The sequence below is a fragment of the Bubalus kerabau genome, chromosome 9 (assembly GCF_029407905.1).
Source record: "Bubalus kerabau isolate K-KA32 ecotype Philippines breed swamp buffalo chromosome 9, PCC_UOA_SB_1v2, whole genome shotgun sequence".
NCBI classification, from domain to species: Eukaryota; Metazoa; Chordata; class Mammalia; order Artiodactyla; family Bovidae; genus Bubalus; species Bubalus kerabau.
Window position 1 is genome coordinate 68,772,130 of NC_073632.1, and position 17,816 is coordinate 68,789,945.

The following is a 17,816-nucleotide window of genomic DNA, read 5'->3' on the forward strand; positions in this document are numbered from 1 at the left end:
CGCAGCACGCCAGGCCTCACTGTCCATCACCAACTCCCAGAGTTCACTCAAACTCATGTCCATTGAGTCGGTGATGCCATCCAGCCATCTCATGCTCTGTCGTCCCCTTCTCCTCCTGCCCTCAATCTTTCCCACCATCAGGGACTCATTTCAAATGAGTCAGCTCTTTGCATCAGGTGGCCAAAGCATTGGAGTTTCAGCTTCAACATCAGTCCTTCCAATGAACACGCAGGACTGATCTCCTTTAGGATGGACTGGTTGGATCTCCTTGCAATCCAAGGGATTCTCAAGAGTCTTCTCCAACACCACAGTTCAAAAGCATCAACTCTTGGGCATTCAGCTTTCTTTATAGTCCAACTCTCACATCTATACATGACCACTGGAAAAACCATAGCCTTGACTAGATGGACCTTTGTTGGCAAAGTAAACACACAAACACACAATTAATATCTTTATAATATTGAATCTTCCAATTCAGGAAAATTATTTTTCCTTTACTTGGGTCTTTCATTTCTCTCAGTACTTCATAGCTTTCTTTATAGAAGACATTCAGATATTTTGTTAAATTTATTTCTATATATGTATTCCTAGTTTTAAAAAAATATTTATTTATTTGGCTGTGCCAGATTTTAGTTGCAGCATGTGGGATCTTCAATCTTCTTAAACCTGAAAAACCCACATCAGTGTTCTGGAGCCAAGACATGAATGCCTAGTTGACTTCACTAGACTATTTTCTTTCTAACTCTTATAGGGCTTAGTCTTACTAAAAACATAAAATTGTTCACGGAAGAAGGAGAAAGGCCAGTAATTTGGAAGAATTTCTCAAAAATCAGGTTGGAAAGGGTGACAAAATGGAGCACTCAGGAGAACTTGGGGATGGAGTGTTAGCCTTGGACTGCTGGGCCGGTCAATGGCCAAGTGACCTTTACTGCCCTGGGACCAAGGAAGGCAGAGTTGTTGGTCCCATTCAAGCTTGGGGGTGTGAGTCCCTGAATATAGCTTTGGAGCCTCCTGAATACACAGATGGTTTCCAACAGCCCAGGATCCTTGACACCTGCCCTGCCCTCCCATATGGGCAACACCTCATAGCCTTGAATTCACCCTCCCAGGCTTTATCAACTTTCTCTCCAAAGAACGACTGGAGCTACAGAGGGCAAGGCAGGCCCTGGGGACAGAGAGACACAGTAGCAGGCACCAAGCAAGCTGACGTATTTTTTCTGGAAATTGTCCAGCCACTGGTCAAACACTGTACTCATTATCTGAAAACCAGGGCACAGGGAAGTGGGTCCAAAGAGGGTGATGGCTTTACTATTTCTACCCTTTGGCTTTTGGGACAACCGGGCATTACAGGCTATGTGGTGCTCTATAGAAAGGGGACACGGGAAAGGGGATAAGGGCTCAAGGGAGGGTGAAGAGCTCTGGCCCTGGGCTGTTTTAATGTCTCAGGGGTAAAGGAGATCCAGAGGACAAGGAGTTAAACAGCCCTGCTTCCAACGGTGATACTGGGAGCACACGGTCCGGTACGGGGGCCTAGGTGCTGGGAGGGGGGACCCCGGCCAGGCTGCCGGCAGACCCTTCCTCATGTCGCAGTCCCCTCAGGAGAGAAAGACCAGCAGTTAGCCTTGAGGAGGGGACCTCTGCCTCACACTGGCCATTCCACTCTACCTGGAGCCTGGAATAAGAAAAGACTGGCTGTCAGAGCAGTGATCTTTCATGGGCCCTGACCTGAGCCATCAGTTGAAAGCACAGGAAAATAAAAATATCAGCTTATGACCCAATTAATCTGGGAGGGGAAAAGCAAAAATAAAAAGTGGGAATTTCCTGGCAGTCCAGTGGTTAGGACTCAATGCTTTCACTGCTGTGGGCTGGGGTTCAATTCCTGGCTAGGGAACTAGGATTCCACAAGCCATGTGGTATGACAGACAAAAAAAAGCAGTGTGTATGTGTTAATTTGTGTTCATGCTTAAGAACACAGAAAATAGCCATGAAATCCCACCAGTAATAACTAAAATGCTCTCATTCTATCATGCTCAGTCAAAAAACCCCAAATCTCTTATGGTAAGATTGCAAGTATTAGCAAACCTACCGGGAGAGGTTTGGGGAAATCAGTGAGTCCATCCAATGTCCTGACCCACTAGATCCTGTTAGGATCTCTGATCCTCCTTCCCTGCCCTCAGCTAAAGTCCCTGGCCCTCCCAGTCTCCATTCCCTGAGACCCAGACTCCCACCGCCACCCTAAGTTTCTCCCAGCTCAGACCACTGTGGGTCAGCATGCCCCAGTCCTGCAACCACTGGCCAGGGCCCAGCGGCCCCAGGTGCAGCAGGCTGGCCTCCAGACAATGCCTTCCTCTCAGAAGGCCCTGTCCAGATGCTACCTGATGCTCTCAAAGACATCTTTTACCTGTGAGTGGAACAGCATTCATTAATATGCCTGACAGATACAGGTTTTTGGTTTTTCCCATTTAAGAGGTTTTTAAAATACTAAATAGTTTAAAATATTAAGATTAAATTTAAATAGATATTAAAATCTAAAAAAAAATCATTTCACAGAAGCATAACATACATAATCCGGCTCATTTCATACATGCATAGATTAAACACCCACCCTGGCCTTCCCGGGTGGTACTAGTGGTGAAGAATCTGCCTGCCAATGCAGGAGACCTAAGAGATGTGGTTTCGATCTGTGGATCAGGAAGATACCCTGGAGCAGAGCATGGCAACCCACTGCAGTATTCTCGCCTGGAGAATCCCATGGACAGAGAAGCCTGGCCGGCTACAGTCCATGGAGTCACAAAGAATCGGACACGACTGAAGAGACTTAGCACACACACATGTGACCCAGGAAAGACACTTAAGGTAGACACAGTCCCAGCCTTCATGGAGAAATCTTAGGCACCCAACACATCAGGAAGTAGTAAGAAAACCCCCATGGAATTCATTGTTGCCTCAAAACCTCACTGCTGCTCTACTCAGGGTCCCCATGGAAGGCAGTTGGAGCTGTATACCCACCCAGTGGAAGGCGACTTAAGCAGCTGTCTTTGCCCCCTCTGCAGGCCCTGCCATCCCGGTGGGCGTGGACGTGCAGGTGGAGAGCCTGGACAGCATCTCCGAGGTGGACATGGTATGCGGGGCCCTTGGTGGGCAGCTCTGGTGTGGGATGCCAGGGCTGCTGTCCTGCAGCAGCCTGAGGTGGGTGGGGCCACGCTGGTACTGGCTGTGCCTGAGGGTGGGGCCACAGCTGGAGGGGATAAAACTGGCACTTGGAGGTTGACCTAGGTGCAGTGAAATCTAGAGCTGGGGTTCTCTAGCTTCATGGGTCAAAATAACTTGGGAGGGTGCTCTTTCGCTCAGTCGTGTCTGATTCTTTATGGCCCTCTGGACTGTAGCCCATCAGACTCGTCATGGAATTATCCAGGCAGGAATACTGGAGTGGGTTGCTATTTCCTTCTCCTGGGGATCTTCCCAACCCAGGGAATGAACCCCAGACTCTTGCCTCTCCTACGCTGGCAGGCAGGTTCTTGCCCAACTTGCGCTGTCTGGGAAGCCCCAGCCTGGGAGGAGATGTTGATTAAATGCAGATCCTAGGCCCCACGCCAGACTTGCAGATTCAGTCTCTGGGAGTGAGAGCCAGCACTTCTTGTTCTGAACACACCCCTCAAGTAATGTGAGTGGTCAGACGAGCCACACTCGGAGGAGCACAGAAGGTGTATGTGTTTACCTGGAAGTCCTGCAGGTCTCTGATCACCAGTGCCCGCCTCTCACTCTATGGTGGTGTCCAGCAGGATTGGGTGGTCATCAGAGCCTCTTTGAAGAAGTCTCATTTCAGCTGAGACCCGATAGCTGTGGAGAGGGCACAGCAAGAGCTTGTCCGAGGTCTCTGAGGCAGAAGAAATAGGGAGTTTGCAAATAGAAAGACAAAAGAGGGAAGTGAAGGATTGAAGAGATGGGCTGGTTGGTGCTCACCTCTAGGGGACCGGCCTGCAGGACAGGCAGGAGGGGTCTGGGTGTAGCTGGTAGAGCAGAAATGGGCATCCACTCTGAGCCCAACATCACAGGAATCTTTCCAGCCTTCCTCCACCTGCTCCCAGAAGACTCATCTGCATTTGTGTCTTAGCTCTGGCTGCGGTGTAAGGGCTTCACTCTTAGTTTAAGACACAACCATGGAAACACTTGTTAACAGAATAAGCTTCCAGGCTGAAATTATACTGCTGCCTATCTCTTCATCCATTCATTCCCTTCATTTTTTCCATCCTGCAAATATTTATTGAGCATCCACTTTTCTGCACTTCCAGGCGCTAAACTAGGGTCTGGAGATTTAGTGGTATGCAGGACACAATTCTGCCTTCAAAGATCTTACAAGTCTAAGAAATCCTCCTAAATGGGACACGTGACAGTCCAGGTTTCTGGAAGTGTCTACTGAGTTGAGTTGAATGGTTAGCCAATAGGTAAGGAGCCGTGTGTGCACAGGTATTGGTGAGCGTGCAGGGCTTTGGGGAAATCCTGGCCTGCTGGCTCCACGCCAGCCAGAGGGCATCACAGCTGCCATTTTCCCTTTGCAAAGCCTGAAGGAGGAGCTGCGCAGTCTCCTGGGCTCCAATCTCACAAGGCATGAGAATGAGTCCTTCTCTTTCCTGTGGCAGCGGTGGCTGTCGTCCGGCGGGACAGTGGACTGTCACCCAGACCCTGGAGGCTGAGCCTGAGGCATCCATCATGGCGGTGGAAGGGACGGTCAGGAAGGGAGTTTTGTAAGGCATCTCTGTCTGGTCTTACCCCTGCTCCACAGGACTTCACCATGACCTTGTACCTGCGGCATTACTGGAAGGATGAGCGGCTGGCTTTCCCCAGTGCCAGCAACAAGAGTATGACCTTCGACGGCCGGCTTGTGAAGAAGATCTGGGTCCCCGATGTGTTCTTTGTTCACTCCAAAAGGTCGTTCATCCATGACACCACCACAGACAACATCATGCTGAGAGTGTTCCCAGATGGGCAGGTGCTGTATAGCATGAGGTAACTGTCCCCGGGGTCATGGTCTCTGTCTAGCGTTATTCTAATACGTGTGGACAGCGCCAGGGAAAGTTTGGCTGATTTACCACTGTATCGTCAGAGCTACACTCTGCTTTTCATGGGAGGTGAGGAAACAGTATTTGTGAAATGAATTAGCTATTCAATTTCGGGTTAAAAAACCACCACAAAGAAAAAACAACCCTCTGTTAAAAAAATGTGTGGTCTGTCCATTTGGCCCTGGAGAGTTTGCCACTGTGGTTGGGTCTGTGGAATACATGGGAAGGTCTGAACCTTCTGATAACAGAACTCTCTAAAGATGAAATGGCCACCATAGTAGGTGGTAACTTCCCCATCACTGGGGATCTTAAGCTTGGGTTAGGAAACTAATTGAGCCTGAATGAATTAAAGGAGACAATGACCTTCTTTACACCCTCCACCTCTGACAGCCTATGATTCTATGATTCTATCAAATATATTATCCATGTTTATTAATAATAAACATTAGAAAAATAGCAATAGCTACTGCTTAATAGGTGCTACCATAGAATGTCTTCTGGGCTGACTTGAGTGATTACAGTCTTATCTCCCACCTTCCTGGCCTCCCTGTACAGTTTGCCAGAATTTGATGCTAATAACCTTGAGTGGGGGCTGTGGAGGCATAACCTCCGGGCATCTCTGGGGAAGGTGGCTCTCTGGATAAGAACACTGCCCTGGGGAGGTGCCAGTGTGGGTCATTCACAACCAACACCCTCAGGAGCTGGCATCTGGGCAGAGCAAATATCACCATCTACAGAAGATAAAACTCTAAAAGTTAACTTAGAGGGACTCAGTGGTTAAGACTCAGTGCCTCCAATGCAGGGGACACAGGTTTGATCCCTGGTTGGGGAAATAAGGTCCAGTGTGCCACATGGTGCTCCAAAAAAACAAAAAGTTAACTTAGAGACCTGGGTTCCCCGGCCTTTGGAAGGAGGTAGCCGCTCCCGGCCATGTCTGTGTCCCCCTCACTGTGGGTAGACTATGTTAACTTAGAGACCTGGGTTCCCGGCCTCTGGAAGGAGGCAGCCGCTCCCGGCCATGTCTGTGTCCCCCTCACTGTGGGTAGACTAGCGACTCGGTGGGCCACTGCACGAGCCGACATCTTTGTTTGGGTTCCAGGATTACGGTCACCGCCATGTGCAACATGGATTTCAGCCACTTTCCCCTGGATTCTCAGACCTGTTCTTTGGAGCTGGAAAGCTGTAAGTATCTGTATTCGTAATGACAGATCTTTGCCTTCTTCCCTCCCTGTGCCATTTTAGTAACTCTGAGACTGAGTACCGCCTGCCAGAGATAAGACCTATTTACTCCCAGGCCCTGTTGCTCCACCTTGCCTCAGAAGACAAGGAGTCAAATTAACTTCTTTTCCTCTCCCCAAAGATGCATATACAGATGAAGATCTGATGCTATATTGGAAGAATGGGGACGAATCCCTGAAAACGGACGAAAAGATCTCCCTATCTCAGTTTCTGATTCAGAAATTCCACACCACTTCCAGACTGGCCTTCTACAGCAGCACGGGTAGCTAACTTCTGCCACAGTTGGGTTCACATGTGGAAGAAAACACATTAGAATGCTTCTTTGGCCCCCTTCCGATGAAAAGAATTTTTTTTATTATTTTAATAATTCATAGTGCAACAAAACAGAAATAGCACTTAAAAGCAGAGGATTTAAAAGTTGCTGCCCTCTGAAATCCCATGGCTGGAGGCACTCACTCTGAACAATTCAGCAAATATCCTTGCAGACATCCTGATTAATTATGTCATTTTACAAAATTATGTCATTTTACAAAATTGTTGTTGTTGTTTAGTCACTAAGTAATATCTGACTCTTTTGAGACCCCATGGACTTAGCCTGCCTGCCTTCTCTGCCCATGGGATTTCCCAGGCAAGGCTACTGGAATGGGTTGACATTTCCTTCTCCAGACAATCGTTCCAACGCAGGGATAGAACTGGTGTCTCCCTCTTGGCAGGTGGATTCTCTACCACTGAGCTACCTGGAAAGCCCTTAGAAAAATTCCAAAAGTGTAATATTACAAAAGTCAGGTTTTACATACAATTCTATAAACTGATTCATCTGACTTAACGATATAGATGGATAGCTTTCCAAGGAAATGTATTTACAACCTATATTCAAACTATATCTCATGTATACAAACTATATCTCATGTATAGTGTGACCTCTTCTTGGACCCTGGGTCCATATTTGAAGTTTTGAGAGCGTCCATTTGCGAGTTCTTCTCTGACCTCACAATCAGCCCTTGTAAATAGTTGCCTAGGGGCACCCTAACAAAGTACCACAAACTGGATGCTTGAAACAATAGCAATGTGTTCACTCCCAGTGCTGAGGCTGGAAGCCTGAGCACTCTGCTCCTCCTGAAGGCTCTGGAAAGGAATCCTTCCCTGCCTCCTATCAGCTCCTGGTGGTTATAGCATTACTTCAACCTCAGCCTTTATTTTTATGTGGCTCCCTGTGTCTCTGGTGTGTCCATGGTATGTCTGACTCTTTGCAACCCTGTGGACTGTAGCCCACCAGGCTCCTCTATCCATGGAATTCTCCAGGCAAGAATACTGGCGTGAGTAGCCATTCCCTTCTCTGGGGGATCTTCCCAACCTGGGGACTGAACCCAGGTCTCCTGCATTGCAGGCAGAGCATTACCATCTGAGCCACCAGGGAATCCGTGTTTTTGTGCATCTATGTTCAAACTTCCCTCTTCTCTAAGGACCCCTGTCACTGGGTTATGGGCCACCCTAACTCAAAGGGACCTCACCTTACTTTGATTACATGTACAAAGACCTGATTTCTCAGTAAGGTCACATTCACAGGTGGTGGAAGTTAGGACTTCAATGTACCTTTATACAATATACAGCTCTGCAGTAGCCACAGGACCATAGAGGACTTCTCACTTCCGTACGCTTCCTGTCCCAGTGCTGAGAAGCTCAGGCCCAGGTGTGGGAAGATTTTGTGCTACTGTCTGCTCCTGCATGGCCACTATCTCCCCATTCGCCTGCCCCCAGCCCCACCCTTCTGTCCACAACATCCAACAGTGGAGAAGAGCAAGCTCCAGCCAAGGGTGTCAGGACAGCCCTTTATGTCCATGGTGCTCACCTTCATCCCTCTCCTCTCTTCTGCTCTGAGGTGTATTTGGCACACAATTTTCTTTTCTCATCTCTTCTTGGCAAGTTTAAATAAACTCTTTTCTAAAACCTTTTTTTGAAACAAATTGTTTTTTGGCTGCACCAAGCAGCATGTGGGATCAACCAGGGGTAGAACTTGTGCCCCCTGCAATGGAAGTGTGGAGTCTTAACCACTGGGCAACCAGGGAAGTCCCTAAAACCATTTTAAAGAATTTCTTTTTCATTATGTGCTGCTGTTTTTTATATGAATTAACTACTGTCTACCCAACGAATCTATGGTGTAGATAATATTGATATTCTCCCCAGTTTATAGACCAGAAAACTGAGGCTCAGAGGGATTAGATTTTAGAAAGGAAGCTTATTGTACTAAGGCAACCAATCATGAACTTTTAACTTTCTGCTGAAGATGAATATGATGATGGGAAAGAAGGGCTCCCAGGAAAGGAGCTTGTTTTTGCCGCTGTGATGGGATCTCACTGGCTTCTTCCTGTGTCCCACAGGCTGGTACAACCGTCTGTACATCAACTTCACTTTGCGTCGCCACATCTTCTTCTTCTTGCTCCAAACCTACTTTCCCGCCACCCTGATGGTCATGCTGTCCTGGGTGTCCTTCTGGATCGACCGCAGAGCCGTGCCCGCCAGAGTCTCACTGGGTAAAAGCACTTGATAAGGTGTGGCAGGGTGGGTTTTTGTTTTTTTTTTCTTTTTCAACCAGTCACCATGTAGAGAAGAAGTAAAAGTCACCATTCAGAGTTCTTAAGTGATGGTCTGTCCGAGTCAGAGGAGCAAACTTTCCTCTTACTTCTTGCTTTCCAATTCCACACTGCCCTCAGTTTCCCAGACCACGTGGTGAAAACCTCAGGGAGCTCAAACCACACCACCTCTGCTCAAATCATTTCAGAAAGAGAGCACTTTTCTGGGATGTGGACTTCTACCACTGGCAGTGCCAGAGCTCAGTACTTTGATAAATGAGGCAATTCGACAAATGCCCAAACTTACTCTGTAAATACAAAAACTTAGCTTGTTGGCTTTATTTAGACAGAGTTTGGGAGCAGGACCCATGTTTCATGATTTCTTGGAAGGAGAGGGGGGCTGCATTCCCTGGAGTTGTGGCTTAGCCTTGGAAGCCCCTAAGTGTCAGAGTCAACACTTGCACCTCATCATTGTCAATTTGGACAAAACCAGGTTGGGCCCCGAGACACGAGAGGGTTTGACCAGCAAGGCACAATGAGGAAGAAACCGGTGTGACAGGCTTTCTGGACTCAGATGAGGGTGGATGTGTTCTTTTCTTGAGGTTTGGGAAGGTTCCTTGAGAGGGGTTCTTTAGCCCCTGCTTTTAAATTTTTATTAAATTAAATGAATTAGTTTTAAATTTAAATTCAATTAGTTACATTTTTATTAAATTAAAAAAATTATTTTTTATTGAAATATAGTCGATTTTTACAGTGACTGTTTTAAATTCCACATCTGAGCAGATCCTCTGGGATGCACCATGGATCTTGGCAGTCACATCACAAAGACCCCCAGCTCCAAGGGGCTCAGAGTAAAAGGGGACACGCAGGGAGTGGCCCAGGAGGAGAACGGGGTGGCTGGTTTGGAGCAGACCCTCACACCTCTATGAGGTGGAAACCTGCCAGGGGCACTTCTGGTTGGATATAAGAGAGAGAGAGAATGTAAAATGGGACAGTTATGCATGCTTGTCAGAGGCTGAACTAAGCTGGACATTGCAGGGATCACCACGGTGCTGACCATGTCCACCATCATCACGGGCGTGAACGCCTCCATGCCCCGCGTGTCCTACATCAAGGCCGTGGACATCTACCTCTGGGTCAGCTTCGTGTTCGTGTTCCTCTCAGTGCTGGAGTACGCGGCCGTCAACTACCTGACCACCGTGCAGGAGCGGAAGGAGCGGAAGCTGCAGGAGAAGGCAAGAGAAGTTTCATTCATTTCCTTGTTGGAGTCCATGCTGCTGGTTGGATGAGAATAGTGGGGAGCGGAGAAAAGGGAGATGTTTGTGCAAAAGGAGGAGGATCCATTTCAGAATATTCTAGCTTCTATCACAACGGATCCCAGAAAGTAGCTAGTCTTTGGACAAAAACTAGAAAGACTTGGGTTCTTGATCTCAGTTCTGCCACTTCTTTTGGGCCTCAGTTTCCTCATCTGTTTTAAAAAAGTATAACAGAATCCTCACCCCACCTACCTCCCAGGGTTACTGTTAAGGGTTACAACACCCTTGCAATAATGTATGGGAAAGTTACTTTGAAATTGTATGGTTCTAGATGCACATAAAGTCTCACTATCATTCCTGAACATGTCTAGGGAAAATGTCTCCATGGCCTTTGAGCAGACAAGAGGAAAGTTCTAGAATAAAAAACTCATATATTTATCAGTTCTCTGGCCCATTGATCCTGAGACTTTAGCCTTTAGGCTCATTGGAAATACTGTGCTATCTACACAGCACTGCACTACACTAAAGTATACCATGAGATGGAATGCAAATGGGGAATTCAGGGCAATGCACGTGGGCAAAGAGGGAAAGTCTCTTCTATTCACACACAGACTCTTATTAATCATGTTAAGAAATAAAATGCCAACTTGTTACCAAATCCTTACTAATCATTGCACTAATAAAAATGATGTTCATCTGAAATATGTAGAGATTAGGGGACTGAAAAATCCTACATTGATGCATGTCTAGGTGTCTGGGAGCTCCTTTGCATAAGAAAGCTTTAAATTTTAGGCAAAGAGGATGTGTTGCATTTTCAAAAATAGTCTTTTAATTCCACTATATATCTGCTAAGTATTTCCAGGGTGTCTTCAAATATGCTAGAATGTTTAAGATACACATTTCAAGTTCTCTTCATAACTTTTCTGCTTCAGCATTTTGGGTATTTGTTCACATTTTCAGTAATCTGTACATTGATCATTATCAAATGCCTTTGATTCTACTTAAGCACTTGATTTATACTCTGTTAGGCTTTCCTTGTGGAGAGCTTTTCAAAAAGTAGCAAAGCCTTACTCTAACAAATATGGATTTACGAACTATTAACCTCATATAACATGTTCTCAGGCAGATCATCAACCTATTACCATATGATGAGCCTGGTCTTGGGCAGTGATGATACGATGCTATCTAAGGAGCAAAGAGGAAGTCATCAGTGGACAGACCATTGGCCCCAAGTCTAGTTCCCTGTCTATGGGAACAGAAACCTGGGCAGTAAGGGCTTGCTCTCCACTGTTGTCTAACATGCGATTGAAAGGCTGAGAAGGTATAGTTGCTGGAGGAGAGGTGGGGAAGACATGAAATCTCTCTCTCACTGCTCCACAGAGAAATCACTATTCACGACTGTTAACATGGCCCCCAGTGGAGCTGAGGTTCCCAAAGGGGCCTGGATTCACCTTCTCAGCCTACTAAAGATGAAGATTCCAGGTATACCTCATACCTATGGATTCAGATTCTCTGGAGCTGGCACCCTGGAATTGGCATTGCGGACAAGTTCCTGAGCAATTCTGAGGCCCACTGAAGCCTGGCTTCTGCTCTGCAGACGGCAAGTCTAACCAGAGCCTGCTAGATTCACCCAGGTTCAAGAGGGGGCTCTATGCTGCTTTGGGTTGAAGCTGGAAGGCAAAGCATGGAGGCACGGGGTCTGCTCCACTGTATGTGCTCAAATTCTTTGGCTGATTATCCAGACCTGCCCAGTGTGCCAAGAGCCACTTAATTTTTCTTAGAAATGAGCTGATGTGGGAAATAGAGATTTTCCATCATCTTGAGCATCACCTAATTCTAACTCAAAATCTTAAAAGTCTGTGTTTATTTTAGCAGACAGAATTTCAGCTTAGAACAAGGAAAAGGAGTAAAGACCTGTGTCTTAAAAAATGAAGTCCCCAGTAATATAAAAATATCTCATAATTTTACTAAGTTTGGGTGTGATTATATCTAAATGCAAAGAATTGAATAGATGACCTCTTACTAACCTTTATCCTTAAAATCTATGTTATTCTAGGAATGTATTAGTGTGCTACTTAATTATTGTTGCTGATGGGAAAAGACATAGAAATTATAATGAAACAATCATGCCTGATTTAAAAAAAACAGCTCTCCAAACTATAGATTTCTTCAAGTGTAAAAATACTTCAAGTAATTTTGATTTTTTTCATCTATTTTTGTATCCTAATACCTCTTGGTATCCATCTGTATATTTCAAGATCCATGACAATAGGAGATAGGGTGTGAAATATTATTATTTTACTTTGCCAGATGGAAAAGGCACACCAGGGCTGAGAGCAGAGTTTGAAACATATTACAAGCAACAGACTGAGAATAAACCCATGGTCAGTTCCTAGCATCATATCTTTGTCCAGCATCAATCAAACACAAATCCTTTTTACTTGGGTATGTGAATCCTTGTTTAAATTTTTAAAAATCTGTACATAGATTATTATCAAATACCTTTGGATTATATTTAAATACTTTTGGACTTTACACAGGAAAGTATTGGACTTTCCTGTATAGGGTCATTTAAAATATGACAAAGCCTTCGTCCAACAAATATGGGCTCATGAGCCAAACGTTAACGGATGCCAACTTTGCTGACCCAAATTGTGAGGAGGAGTTAAGTAAAACCATTTCCCTCCCTCCACCTTATAATTTCTCATGAACATTTTCATACTTGCAGAAGTGGTTGAAAAAATAGGATAATGTGCATCCATACACCCTGCCCCTCCATCCAACATTGCTGACATTTTGCCATTTTTGTGTGAGCTTTTTCTCATGTAAACACTTTTCCGTCAGTGCAGTTGAACCATTTAAAAGTACAGGGCAAAGGGCTGGTGGGGGGTGGGATAAATTAAGAGTTTGGGATGAACAGATATATACTACTGTATATAAAATAGATAAACAAAGACCTACTGTATAGCACAGGGAACTGTATGCAATAGCTTGTTATAACCTATAATGGAAAAGACTCGGAAAAAGGTCTCATATATATCTATCTGCATATGCATACTTATATATATATAACTGAATCACTTTGTTCTATACCTGAAACTATACCTTGTAAATCAATTATACTTAGAGGATTATCCAAGAAAAAATAAAATAAAACAATAAAAATACATAACAGGCAGGCACCAGGATTCTTGAACCTTAAATGTAACCCTTTAAAATAAGGACATTCTCCTACCTAATCATCTTTGTATTTATACACAGAGGTGGGGCCCCAGGTTGGAACTAGAATATATGGATTTAAAGTCCTGATTCTGACACCAGCTGTCTGATCCCAGGAGAGCTGTATAGCTTCTCTTGTTCTTAGTTTTTGCATCTGCAACTGAGGGCTTTTGCACTAGATCAGTGGTTCTGCTTAGTAGAATAACCTGAGAGCCTTAAATCAATAAGTCTAGAGTGGAGCCTGGGTGTGCCCAGTTTAAAGCATTCCCAAGGTGATTCTAATATGCAGCTAGGGTAGAGAGTCATGGACAAAGTGATCTCTGGAGATGTTGCTAGTTCTGCTTTATGTGGTTCCAAATAGCCATGGGCTATACTCTCAGCCAGGCCCCTTCATCTGGACCTCTTCCAGGTCTAAACGTGCCTGACATCTCCCCTTGTGTTTGTTGCCTGCAGTTCCCATGCATGTGTGGGATGCTTCACTCGAGAACCATGATGCTAGATGGAAGCTACAGTGAGTCTGAGGCCAACAGCCTAGCTGGGTACCCGAGAAGCCATATTCTGCCAGAAGAAGAAAGACAAGACAAAATAGTGGTCCACCTGGCCCTGAGCAATGAATCCAGCTCCTCCAGGAAGAAGGGGCTTCTGAAGGGCCAGATGGGTCTTCGCATCTTCCAGAACACCCACGCCATTGACAAATACTCCCGGTTGATATTCCCAGCTTCCTACATATTTTTCAACTTGATTTATTGGTCAGTGTTTGCCTAGGGACTCCGAGGCTGTGCCTGGTGAAGGTAACTTCTAGACCCTTGGACTGTCCTGCCTGATATGGACATGTATGGGGTCTGGCCAGCTGCCCACACATGGATCTGCTGACCATGTCTCCTCACAGACAGAGCAGCAGCTCCTGAACCACCTTGAGCAGCATCCTGGCCCCTGGAGGACCCCAGGAGCCCTCCAGCTGCCCTTCCCCAGACCTCGTGGGCTTGCTCATCATTCCTTCTGTGTTGTGTTCCACTTCTTGCCTCTCTGGGACTGTCTTCTTCTGTTCTTGTGTGTGAATGAAGGCTCAAATGCCTTCCAGATAAATATTCTGAGACCCTTATAAGGCCTAGGATTCTGTTATAGAGGAAAGAGGAAAATGAAAGGCAAGCTTAGGGGCTTTCTTGATAGGAGACAGAAAATGAGGATTCAAAATGGAAATGAAAAAATCTGTAAACTCTACACCTGGATTAAGTGCCTATCTAGGAAAGAAGAAAAAGGAAAACTCAGATCCCAGACAGGAAATGATTTGACCTGAGTGAGTCTGGCAACTCCCATGATTTTGCAGTATTAAGGAACATCATTCTTTCATCCATCCATTCAGCCACTCACTAAATACCCACCCTGTGCCAGCGCTTATTTTTCTCAGCAATATGTGACAATATGCACTGAATATTGCCTACCAGGGAGACACTGCCCAAACTCATCAAGATGCAGAGTTTTTTTGGGGGGATGGCCATCTGGATACAGCTGACTCCCCATATGGTTGACCTTAGTCTCCCATTCCTCCAGAGGCTGAGTTGATAACCCCTCAGCCCAAGACCCCATCATAAATCAAACTTAGCCTAGACCATCTGGCATGGCTGTAGGCCCCCAGGTGAACAAAGACCCTCCTATCAGGCAGGACAGTTCAGCCGTCTAGAAGTTACCTCCCAAGAGCTGGAGGCCAAGGCCCAAATCTGTCTTTTGTCAAGGTAATCCTGTACTACACAATAATCCTTGTTAATTCCTCATTGTTAATGTGAATAACTCTGCTTCCAGTCATTAGAAGATTCATGTAACAGACATTTAAAAACATCCCTAGATATTGGCCTTTCTCGGTGGCTCAGATAGTAAAGAATCTGCCTGCAATGCAGAACACCTGGGTTTTATCCCTGGGTTGGAAAGATCCCCTGTAGAAGGGAATGGCAACCCACTCTAGTATTCTTGCCTGGAGAATTCCATGGACAGAAGAGCCTGATGGGCTATAGTCCATGGGGTCTCAAAGAATTGGACACAACAGAGTGTCTAACACTTTCACTTTTTTTCACTACACTAGACATAGTGGGATCCAAAGGAAGAATAAGACATAATTATATTTTCACACAGCCCTCAGAGAAAGGACTGGTCAAGGATGTGATATATGATTATGTATCATTAAAAATGTTACATGCAACAAAAATGGTTCAATGTGTAATGGAAACTCTGAGGAAGGAATGATTTCCAGTGGAAGACTGAATCTCATGGAGATAACAGCTTCTGAGCTGTTCCCTGAAGGTTGGGGATCTGGAGAAAAAATGTTCATGCCAAGCGCACATGTAGAAAGTACATGCTAGATATGGGGTTTTCAGTATGGTAGCCACTGGCCATGAATTTAAATTTAAGTTAATTAAAGTTAAAAAAACTGAGTTCTTGCCACATGGCTCTAGCCACATTTCAAGTGCTCTACTCAATAGCCATATGTGGCCAGTGGCTGTTGCATTGGATAGTGCAGAGTTATAAAACATTTCCACAGTCACAGAGAGTCTTATTAGCGCTGCTCTGGATGGAAGGATTGGCCTGAGCAAAAAGCTTGAGAGAGGCAGGATAGTTTGGGATCGCAGAGTGTAGAGTTTGTGGGGCAAGTCATCTTTTTTTGCTGGATCCTAGTTTACGGGACAGAGAAGGCAATGGCACCCCACTCCAGTACTCTTGTCTGGAGAATCCCATGGATGGAGGAGCCTGGTGGGCTAAGGTCCTTGTAGTCACTGGGAGTCGGGTGCGACTGGGCGACTTCACTTTCACTTTTCACTTTCCTGCATTGGAGAAGGAAATGGCAACCCACTCCAGTGTTCTTGCCTGGAAAATCCCAGGGACGGGGGAGCCTCATGGGCTGCCATCTCTGGGGTCGCACAGAGTCGGACACGACTGAAGCGACTTAGCAGCAGCAGCAGTTTGCGGGAAGAGGTGAGAGATGCGCTATTTCTGCAACACTAGGAGTCACGGCAGGCCCCCCAACCTCTCCTCCCACACCCATGCTGATGGGGACAGCGTCCCCTCCACGTAGTTGCCTGGCCCAAGACCAGTGGCTCTCCCAGCCTCGTAAACAAATGAAGAATGAAGGTACATAAAGAAGGAAATTGCATGGTACAGGGCATCTGGAAATGTTTAGAAACCTATACTCTCTGGAGACTCTCTAGGCCACACTGCTGCTCAAAGAATAATAATTACATTGTCATTAAAAATACATCCTGTTGCTCTAGTTGTCATATTTAATTTCAACAGTGCTTGACTTCTGACCACGTTGTCTTCATAAATGGAAGCTCCTATAGCATGGTGGGCTGTTCACACTTAACAAAAATAAAGATGTATTTTAATTAGCTTATGTAGTGAACTGGCATTCATTCTATAGCAAACAGAATTATAAACAGCATTTTATCATGAGCCAATGACACCTGCGGATTTAGCACAGTCTTATTATAATAATTTGACTCTACGTGAGAAAGGTAGAAATTTAAATGAGGTAAAGAGGAGACAACCATAGGAGTGGAGAACAGGAATTAAAGAAATGTTGAGAAGAGAATGATTCACCATAGAGGACAGATGAGTAAACATAGCTGTTATCAGAGATGCTTGAATGATGCTTGATTTCACTGAATCTAAGATGTCCCCATAGTTTATGTACCACTGAGAGGAAAAAATGCTGCTAATTAAATTATAGCAGTCAACGATTATAGGATGAATCCCAACTTCACCAATGTTAAATTGTAAAACATGTGTATGCTGGAATAAAAGAAATAGGTATTATACAAAAAATGATGATCAGACATACTTCCTGGACACCAAGGAGACAACATTTATCATGCACTTGTCTTCAAGGCCTTATGCCCAGGTGGGAGATGGGGTGGTGCCTGGGGTGGTAGTAGATAAAGAAATGAGTGGGAAACTCCATTTAGTCACTAAGAAACTTACACTGGGGAATTCCCTGAAGGTCCAGGGGTTAGGACTTGATGCTTTCACTGCTGAGGCCCAGGTGAGGGAACTAAGATCCCATAAGGCTGTGCAGAGTGACAAAAAAAAAAAAAGAAAGACAAAAGATAAAAAAGTTCACACTCATAGTAGGCATGGTTCAAAATGGTTCAATGGAGGGAGAGATTACAGATTTTGCTGTTTATGGTAAATTTTGAGCAATGGCTAAATATAATTTCAACTAATAGGAAAGGAGGGAAGGGAATATTACCATGGCAGAAGGAAAAGCTTGGGTGTGTTCAGGGAACTTCCCTGAACGTAGGGGACTTCCCCGGTTTCCAGTGGTTAAGACTCTGAACTCCCAATGCAGGGTGCACGGGTTCAATCCCTGGTCAGGCAACTAAGATCCCACACGCCACAACTAAAGATCCCATGTGCCTCAGTGAAGATCTGGCCCAGGCAAATAAACAAATATTTTTTAAAAATCGTGCAGATAGATGATGGCC

The 17,816-nt window shown here is 45.3% G+C and overlaps 1 protein-coding gene across 2 annotated transcripts in view; it reads left to right on the plus strand.

Annotated features, from left to right (window-relative positions):
- GABRR2 (gamma-aminobutyric acid type A receptor subunit rho2) overlaps positions 1 to 15,043 on the plus strand; it is a 31,972-nt gene extending 16,929 nt beyond the window's left edge. Inside the window, exons 2-8 of one of the 2 annotated variants that reach the window (XM_055535506.1) lie at positions 3,054 to 3,121; positions 4,784 to 5,007; positions 6,160 to 6,242; positions 6,421 to 6,561; positions 8,678 to 8,830; positions 9,908 to 10,104; positions 13,798 to 15,043. In XM_055535506.1, coding sequence (XP_055391481.1) covers positions 3,054 to 3,121; positions 4,784 to 5,007; positions 6,160 to 6,242; positions 6,421 to 6,561; positions 8,678 to 8,830; positions 9,908 to 10,104; positions 13,798 to 14,109 — 1,178 coding nt within the window. In that variant the 3' untranslated portion in view covers positions 14,110 to 15,043. Of the gene's footprint in view, positions 1 to 3,053; positions 3,122 to 4,783; positions 5,008 to 6,159; positions 6,243 to 6,420; positions 6,562 to 8,677; positions 8,831 to 9,907; positions 10,253 to 13,797 lie in introns of those variants that run through there. The other variant, XM_055535505.1, reaches the window with a different exon arrangement.
- Positions 15,044 to 17,816: the final 2,773 nt, after the last annotated feature.